We start from the raw sequence: 9,908 nt of genomic DNA, 5'->3' as shown, positions 1-9,908 counted from the left end.
GGTTTAACTGTAGTTGGTAAGGCCCTGCATAAAAATATAGAGCATCCTCATTAACACAGTAAGTTGAAATCTTAATTGTTCTTACCATCTAAACAGGCTTTAGCAGCAGCATGTACATGGAAGATGCATGTTTTTCAGTTTATACTTCCCCATGGTTCATTTGGAACTCTTTGAAATTGCTTAGATGATTGAAGTATCTCATCTCCCAGAAACTTGCATTCCGCGTCTCTCTGCCAGTAAATTTATGGATTTGTTGGTCACTTTTTCTAAAAAGACTGTCAACCTGGTGAAGGGAGGGACAAAGGAAAATGAAAGACAGTCACTGAAACGTATGGATTGAGGAGCAGATTATCTGTCCGTGAGACAGAAGATAAGTGGTTTGAGTGGCATCCAAGCAGAAGACTGTAACTTGCCGTTCAATGTATGGTGATACAATACTGAAATAGCTAATACCCAAAGAAGTCAAGATCTCCTAATTTAACTCAACTGCAAGAGATGGTGACTATAATCATGCCTATGAAAACCTGATTTGGTTTAAAGACAATTAATGACATTTAAAATCACCAACTGATTGTGACAGTTACCTACAAGTAGCCTCACTAGCCACCTGTACAAGTTCAATATCTTTGTTCTCATATTTCTAAGCTTTGGTCACTAGTTTGTGTCTCTTTCTGTGTAGAAGTAGCCTATACCACTACAGACTCCCCAGCTCTCTCAAAAGGATCTCCGAAAAACATGCTGGACTTCCCACCATTGTCCTGATTGCATTCATCCTTGCATCACAGCTGACTGATTGCTAATGTTTCATCCTCATCTTCTGGAGATGCATCCCACTGTGCTACTGCTTACTTATGTTGCTCCACATTCGCACACACAAGCCTACTTCGGATCCCAACTGAATGCCAAATTACATTTTCAGAAATTAAATTTACTCTTAATATTGTTGCCTCCCTTTTAAGCTGCTCTGCCTAAATAGGAAGGCTATTGGTTGCCAAGAAACAGCACCCTACTTCCACTGCCACATGGACATGAAATAGCAAAAAGGAGACCTAGAGATGATTTGAGAAAGGAAAAAGCTGTTTTCTACACTAGAGATTTTTTTTTAATAACAAGTTACTACCCTTTCTTGCAAAGAGCAAGCAACTAAAGAGGAAAAGAATCGAACTATTACACAGAGATGAGGAACTTGTGCTTTTTAAATTAAAAATTCTGGCCAAGCCATATGTGGTGTAATTTTATCTCCAGACAGAAAAAGAGGTCATTGTGACACTACTGCCAGTAACAGAATTGCTGTCCCTTTGTGAAACCATGGTAATCTGAGGATGGATGCAGCCAGCTAAGGAAATTGCAAAAATACAGCCTGAAGGATTTTAGATAGCAATGGAGAGCAGATTAAATGAGTTTTATTTTAGGTACCTGCATTTCAAGCTTTCCAACAGTCGTATTTGAATGGTGCCATACTTTTTGCCCATTCTTTTTACTTTTAAAGTGTAGAAAGTTTCTTCTTTTTTTTTTTTTTTGACAGAGAAGGAACCAGATGACAGTAAAAAGTATTCAGATGAGAATGGCTGGCACTTCTTTGGAAGAATGAAAATCATAACTATTTTGCATCATATGCAACATGCAAATATGGGAAAAACCCAAATATTAAAACATTAAACACGGTGAATATGCAGCAGCTTCAAGGGAAAGCAATTCTTCCTCTTTCCACAAATGCCTTGTTTTTAAGCATTTGTTCTTAGTTAGCTCAACCTGAACCGGTTAAAAATCTGATTCATTACTTGTAATTTGTAACACAGTGACTGCTTTGAACCCTAAACATGGAGGAGAGCCCCCCCCTGCGCAAGGTGCTGTACAAACAAAACTTCAAAGCTGCCTCAAACAGCTCCCAGTAAGGCAAAAAGACAACAAATGGATACAGATGACGTGGGACATTACAAGAGGAGAAGGAATAGGGCTGGCCCTGGAGTGGTCATCACCTTGAAGAGGCTGTGAGAAGGGAATGGGGCTCCAGCAGTGGGTTGCTAGCTGCATGTCCAACATGGTACCTTGCATGTCTGGTAGGATGTCCCAAGGCCGTGCACTGAATGGCACTATGGAACAGGAGTAAATTAAATGCAAGTTCACTTGCTGTTGATGTGCTACTGATGGCAGCATACATGAGACCCTTCTTGTGAGTAAGATATATCCCTGCTAAGCCCTTTTAAGGGTACAGGACATGCAGGATGATGCACTGATTAGATGCTAGGAGAGAATATGGCTTGGCTAGGCAAGCAGGTGTTAAAAATGCCTTTCATCATTTCCCATAGACTTCCCTGAAGACTTTTGCTTCTTGATCCCCCTTTCCTCCAGTCTGTATTTCACTCAGTTCTCTCTCCTAGGATGTTCTCAGGGAACACTCAATATGTGCACCGGAGTGACTGACATTGGTTTTGTACATTGGGATCTAGAGCAGACAGATGAGCAATTAACCTGAAGTTGAAGCTTGCAGTAGGTGCTATTACAGCACCTTGTCACTACGGGAAGGCTGGAGACTCCCGCTGCTACTAGAGCCAACGGCTAAGGCTGCCTGTAGCCTGCAGGCTACCAGTTGGACAGCCCTGGCCTAGAACAAACTGCTACTCCCAGGGAGCTGCAGGAACCCACGGTATGACTTACACTAGTGTAGTTTTACTCCTGATCTTTCCCAGGATAGTTGTATAATCGCATTCAAGTTACGTGGGTACAGGGCTGTACACTGCACATCCATTCCTTGTTTGCACAGGTATAAAGGCTAACTGCACCAGTTCAACTACATCATGTCCAAGCCCTTTGTCCCTGCTCCAGACTCTAGGGAATCTACCAGGCTGCAGCACTGACTGATTTCTCTTGCTCCAAAAACAGATTTAGGACATCCCCATCTTGTGTCACCTTCATTTTAAAAGAGTCATTTAAAATGTCAGTCACATTCATACTTCTGCTTTTCCAGCCAGTTGTTGCAATTCTCCCCTGCTTCATTGATCTCACATCTCCCTACTCCTCTACTTACCTCCATACCAATTCTCCAAAGCTGTTAGATGTTTTTGCCCTTGAACTGCCCCATCTGTATGAGTTTTCCCTTCCATCTCACACACTGAGTCAGCTCACTTCCTCTCGAAACCTCTTGATCTTTTCCTTTGACAGTCACTCTAGAAAGCTTCTAACAATGCCTTTGAATAGCACTGTGTTGAAAATATTGTATAAATGGATGTCTCTAGAAGCTACAGAAAGCTTTAACAAGTGTTTGATTGTTAAAATCTGCAAGATCAAACCAGGACGTGAGACTCGCGGCCGAAAAATTGGGTCTCATGATGAAATAGGGATGGGTAGCAACCATACCTCCAGAAGACAGACAGCTGTGTCAGTCTTTCTAATCCTTGAATAAATCCTCAACTCCCTCTTAGCTGCGCATTAACTTACTATGCAAGGGAGTAAAAGACGAAGGCATCTCTAAACGCAACTTTGCTTTTCTAATCCACAGGATGTCTGGTTTATTAACCTCTCTTGCAGGTCAAGTAACTGTATAATTAAGTGAAAAAAGTGCTTCCCAATCCACAAGATGTCTGTATTGTATTAACCTTATGCTTCTGCCTTTGGTGGAGTCATCCCAGACTATGGTTAAGATGAAGAGTTCCAGAAATACAAAATGGGCAGTTGGATGGCCAAATGCTAGAGCAGTGATTCTTAGCCAGGGTGCCAGGGCACCCTGGGGTGCCACCAGATTTTTTGAAGAGGTGCAAGGAGATAAGCGAGGTGTTAGGAGATAAGCACAGGATCAGGCTTTTCCCTGCCTGGACGATCTCCTGTCCCCACTGCCAGACCCCTCTGCAAGGAAATAAGCACTATAATCTATAAATTAGTTTCTGAAATTGGATGCTACTCATTTTGCCAGCATTACAGTGGTACCTCTATAGTACCTTGAGTCCAGAAAGGCTGAGAAGCAGTGTGCTAGACTCTCCCGCACAAGCCTCTTTGCTTTTGAATGCAGCAGGACTGTGCAAGTCCCAGTTAGAAAATGGACAGAGCCGTGAGAGGAACAGGCTGCTTGAGGGGGGTGAGAAAGGCTTGGGATGGACTTAACTGGTGCCTTGTCCCCTTGGCAAACTCTCTAACCAGGGACATGATTCAGCACTGGAACAGAGAGGCGGTGGCATCTCCATTACGGGAACTTCCTCAGTGCAGGTGAGGCAAAGCTTTGCCCAGGAGGATTCACACAGGGGCAATCCCCAATCCTGCCTTGAGCAGGACAAGGATTGCATGATTGCACTGGGAACAGAGCTCCAGTTCAAGAGGATTGCAATTGTCACGTCAAAATAGACACAGAAGATGCTAAATGATATCCACTGGCTGTCTTGCAAGTGAACTCACTTCCACCAGGACCCTGGAGAAAGGGGAAGGGCTTTTCCTCATCTCTTGACCTTCTCAGAGGGAGGTACCCAAGGCTAATGGAGTCTCGCCTTTTGCTTCCAGCTCACTCTTTTGAAAGCTCGCTTTTTGAGTTCTTAACTGAGCAGTCACCTCCAATTATGGAGGGGTTTTAGTGCAAGATCCAAATGGGAGGATCTCAAATCAGACTGCTGAAGGGACGCTCCAAGTCTCAAGGCTAATGATTAACTAAAGAAAATGCTTCCAATCCTCCCACCCTCCCTTTGTGAGGGAGCTGGCATTGCAAGCAGGGAAAGGGAGAGACAAGCCATTGACAGAGGGCAAGAGAGGTTGGCTTTTTGCTCTAGCTGCTCGGAAAAACACAAGCAACCATAACAAAAACCAACTAGGAGGGAGGATGTCACGCTATCACAAAGGTGTAGTGACCCTGCAAAAAGGCACCACTCAAAGTGCTGGCCCAGCCTGAGGGGGAGCGAGCAGGAGGCACTGGTCCCACTTGCCCACAAAGCCAGAGCAGGTTGAGGATAGAAAGTCTGATGTGGAAAATGCCAGGGTCACTTTCCCTCTGCAGATTTCCCAAAGGAACTACTTCCTGCTTGGTCACCGATGCTCACAGGGATTTTTATTGAGGACGCTCATCTTTGAAGTCTTACAGGTTTTCAGCACTCATGGTTTTTCCTTCTCCTCTCCTCCCCCCATCTCCGTTTCTCCCTTTCCAGTTTGCTGTGGAAAAGCCAAAAAGCAGCACAGGGAAATACACGTGGAAAGCCAAACCTGAAAAGCCTCTGTGTTTAATTTCCCAGTTGCACTGGGGGGGGAACAATGGGAAAATGCTGAGGACATACCTTGATGTGACAATCTATGAACTCCTCTGTGAAATATGAAACACCAAACCAGAAGGAAATATGAACACATCCTGCTCACCAACAAACTTCGAGGTAAACAGACTACTCCAACTTGTCTCTGAGCCTACCCTGCATATAAAATGAACTTTTCCAAACAGGAGATTCTACCACCATCCACTCTCCTATGAAATATGAACTTTCATTTCTACCCAGGAGAACTTTTACAGTCTTCTCTCCAATGCTTGATGAAGGGTGTTTGCACCCAAAATCTTGCAATTAAAGAATTGCTTTTGCAAAAATCTAGTTGGCCTAATAAAAGATATCGCCTCTGCCCTGAGTCCCCAATTGCTGTTCTCTTCTATTCATTCCACCCAGGAAGAGCACACCAACTACAGGTGCTTCCTCTGCCTGATGAAGGGTATCTATACCCAAAAGCTTGCAAAGATGAATTTTTTCCAACTATTTGAGTTGGTCAAATAAAAGATACCAGATTTACCCAAAGAACCTTGTCTGCCTTTGTCCTTAGACCAACACGGCTGCAACCTACACCCCTGTTCTCTTCTAGCGAGGCCATTCTTTTGGCAACAACTGATTTGTTCAAACATGCTTGCCAGCTGCAATCCTGGCCCATCCACGCATCGCCCAGACGCCGATGCTCCTGCTTTCCTGCAGTCAGGCCTTTTGGGAGCCTGTGGCCCTGTCACTGCAGCAGGCCGCTCTCTGCCTCCCAGAACTGCTGGCAGAAAAGCATCTCACTGGAGGTCGTGCATCACAGCGGCCCGGTTCCTCTCCGGTGGGAGCAGGGAAGGATGCAATCAATGCAAATCACAATACAATGCGATGTAATGTAGCTGCTGGTAGGAATCCATCAAAGAGTTCACTTCTGTTGCTGCCGTTCTAGCCAGGTTGGAAAAACATATCACATCCAAGCCTTAGGAGCCTGTTTCCATCTTCCCACCCACCTGTATCCCAGCAAGACATCACACGGGGCTAAAAGTTAACTTGAGTTGCTGAAACTCTGCATTTACACCTGTAAATTTCTGCATCCCATTTATGTAAGATTTGTTCATACAAACCTTTTGGAGCCTGGGCATCTCATTTGCCTGGCTCTCGTGACTCTGTTTCCCCCAGCTCTCCTCTCTGCTTGCTCCTCAACGACGTTCGCATCCAGCTGAATCACTGCTTTGAGAGAAAGGGAGAGAGTTTAGTGCTTCCACAGAGCCGAGTACACAATTCGTTGTCCGGTTTCTGAGAAAAGCAAGGTGCACGCAGCTAGAAGCCCCATTCAAGGCACAGTCATTTGTTTGCTTTAGATAACCCTCTTCCTCTGGGCCGATGCACGTGCCCCATGCCTATCGGCTGGCAGTACTCACTGCGGCTGGCTGCTGGGATCAGTAAGACATCTTTTCACTTGCTACTCCCAGGCAGAGACAGCTGTTATCTGTCACTGACTCCAGTAACCAAACTAGCTTACGTCCCAGCGCTAACACCAGGGTCTCCTTGATGGAAGGCGAGTGTCTGTTATTCTCAAAGAGGTGTCACAGGACCAGCATCGTGATTTGCAGCTGCAGCCCAGGGTGCCACAAACGGAGTCAATTCAGAATATTTATGAACCTCGGGCATGTCAGGTAGAAAGAGCCCGCTCTCTTTGATATTCTCCATGGGAGCACAGGTCATTCACTCCACGTAATTTGTAGACGCATGGATGCCTGTGGAAGGGGCTGATTGTCCCAGGAGGTTGGGCTTCTTTTAAAAAGAAATGATTTCATTTTTAAGAAAAAAAAAAAAGAATTAGGTTAAGTTTGACCATTTTTCATAAAGCTTTTTGCATTGAAAGGGATATCTTACTGGATGTTTTGTCATGGAATAAAAACTTGTTTGAAAAGCTTCTCCCCATTTTTACTGCAGGCTCCATGATACCTATTGATTGTTTTATAACCTCAGGGTTTCACGTGATGCTATAAAAAGAGGATCTCAGCTTTTGATGCTTTCGTCTCTGTGGTGCCACCCTGTCCTGGCTTCTGCCTGTCTTCAGACTCATGCAGCTCATCATCTCTGTACAGCTTTTGATTTAAAAAAGTAAAAATCTGGCTGTCACGGTTGTGGGGAAATGAAACGAAGCACTTCAGAACCTGTGAGGCATCTTGGTCCGAGTGCCCGAGTCATATGAAAACTTCACACAGAGCCCCATAGTCTCCATTCATGATGCTATCGGTGATCTTATGCCAAACGCTGAGGCTTGTTCCATCCAGCATATTAACAGTATAACATGGCATATTAAAGAATCAGCTGCAGAAATGAAGGCCAGAATAGCTGGTGACTTGGAACGAAGAGGTTTATGATAAAATGCTGTTATTTGCTACAACCACAGAGCTGATAGTTTCTAACTCTGACTTAGGTGGGCAGAAACTGTTCCACACCATTCACATCAGAAGCACGGCACAATGAAAGGAAAAAGCTGTCAGTCAGCAACTACATCTTACTTGGTGGAGCTGCCAGGGGACATTTATCATATCGAGCAACGTATCTGACAGACACCAATGGGATCACAACCATCCTACAGCAGTTCTGAAATGTGTTTTAACTGTGCTTATCTGAAGGTGCAGCAGTTTATCACTGGTTACCTAAAAAAAACTGGGATTCGGAAGTGCACTCTTGCAAACCTTAAACTCAGAACTGCTGCATTGTAAGTGCAGTTGTTTTCATACCTCTGAAAATTTGGGGCGCTTGCTCCAGGCTAGTAATGGTTTCATATCCAGGTTCATTCTTGTGAACCCAGTTTTACATTCCTGGATAGTACCGTACAGAATAGGATGGGCTGAATTGTTTGATTACCATTCTGGGTCAGCTTCTGCGTTTGCTTCCTTGATAATCCCCTTAGAGATGGCAACTCTTTGACTATCCCTGGGAAGAGCCCAGTGCCCTGGGCCCAGCTGAGTTCATGGGGCCACCACCTTACGGTCTGGATTTCTTATGTGCCCTTTAATAGACGGGGAGCATTTTTCTCAGGGCCATCTTCATTTGCACCATAAATCCCTTTTCTTATTCCCCTGGTTTTCAAGGCACGCCGAGTTGCTTCTGCTGGAGGAGGCATCTTCATTTGGTACCAGGACATTTTGATTCACCAAGTTTGTCGACACAGCGCTCTGCCACCTGAATCAAACAGAGATGACTCATTGCTAATTTATATGTTTCAGGCACAGAATTAAAGAAATTGTTTGCTTGAAACACAGTTAAATGGTATTCAACAACCATGCGTCTAACACCAGACCTAAACCGGATAGATGCCGAGACCTTGCAAGACCACTCATGGGCAAGGTCCTGGCTTCCTTGAAATCAGGGGAAAGTTGGATTAACACTTGGCCCACTGCCTCCTGATGGAGCTGAACTTCATTTTGAACATTTCCTGAGCATTTTTCATTTGTGATTTCTGCAAAATCAAGAAACTCCCAAGTTTTTCTCTTGCTTGACTGAACTTTTTGCTGCGAGGTGAGCAATGGAAGAACAACACTTCATTTAACTTTAAGTTGTATATAAAACATCAACTCTACCAAACTAATAAAATGGATTAATCCCCCAAGCTTCATGCTTAGAATCTGGTAACATGAAAATCCAATGCTAGCTGACTACATAAACTTATTTTTAAGCTTCAAATCCAATTTTAACCACTGACTTCAGGCAGGAGTGAATAAATTGGTTTTGTTTGCATTAGGAGTGGCTTCAGACAACACCATCAGCAATCCAGTAGGATTTGAAATCTTCTTTGAATGTCTCGTAGGCTCTCTTGCTCTCCCAACACAGGATTTTTCCTTGCTTTAAAGCACAAGATGAAAATTAAACAAAGACTCTTCCCCTTTAAAGAACGATGCATCATCACATGGCTCATAAGCATCTCCTTGCTATCTACTAGATCATGGAGGTACTAGACCACAAGACCTGCTATTTACTGGGCCAGACCCTGGGTCCCTCTTGCTCAGTCTCCTGTGTCATGCAGCGGCAGAGAGCAGATGCTGAAAGGGAGATTGAACTGGGTCTGACCAGGGATTTTCCACTGTTCCTCTCTCACTTGCAGACTCCAGCATTTAAGGTCTAGGATGCAATTAATACGCTAAATGCAATTACCACACTACATTAATATGACTTACCTTGCAATCTTGCTTTTGCTTGACCAGTTTTCTTTGTAGCTAGCTGCCTCTTAGCATTGCCAGGCTCTTTCAAGTAGGCCCCAGAGAGTCAGAGGAGCGCATTTGCCTATAGTTCATGGTCCCTTCACCTCAAGCTAATTGACTAGTAGAGACTTCACTTCGATACCTACAGACATCCCAACAGGCTCGCTGATGATGAACCCAGCACTTAGATCTCAGATCTGCCACGAGCCCGGGGTAAGGTATTTCTTCTCTGCCAACTTGCAAATGCGTCGGTGACCACTGTGAGAAACAGCCTGCTGAAAAATCGTGACTGGGAAGAGATAATAAATTCAGCAGAGCTGTGAGAAATTTGGCAATAAGCAGCTAAATGTTTCCTGGTGACTGGCAAGCACATGACATTTTAGTATGATGGCAAGCATGTCTGGAGTGAGCTGCATTTCAGCCTGTCTTAATACGGTAACCCCTAAAGGATTGGGACCCTGAGGTTCTGGGAGCATGGAAAACCTAGCCC

The 9,908-nt window shown here is 44.4% G+C and overlaps 1 protein-coding gene across 1 annotated transcript in view; it reads left to right on the top strand.

Moving 5' to 3' along the window:
* Nucleotides 1–1,820: 1,820 nt before the first annotated feature.
* Nucleotides 1,821–9,908, top strand: part of LOC106739677 (cadherin-related family member 3) — a 46,853-nt gene continuing 38,765 nt past the window's right edge. Inside the window, exon 1 of the mRNA XM_059715996.1 lies at nt 1,821–1,891. Coding sequence (XP_059571979.1) covers nt 1,821–1,891 — 71 coding nt within the window. The remainder of the gene's footprint in view (nt 1,892–9,908) is intronic.

Source organism: Alligator mississippiensis, chromosome 12 (genome assembly GCF_030867095.1).
Source record: "Alligator mississippiensis isolate rAllMis1 chromosome 12, rAllMis1, whole genome shotgun sequence".
Classification (NCBI taxonomy): Eukaryota; Metazoa; Chordata; order Crocodylia; family Alligatoridae; genus Alligator; species Alligator mississippiensis.
This window is presented reverse-complemented; position numbering and strand designations above follow the sequence as displayed.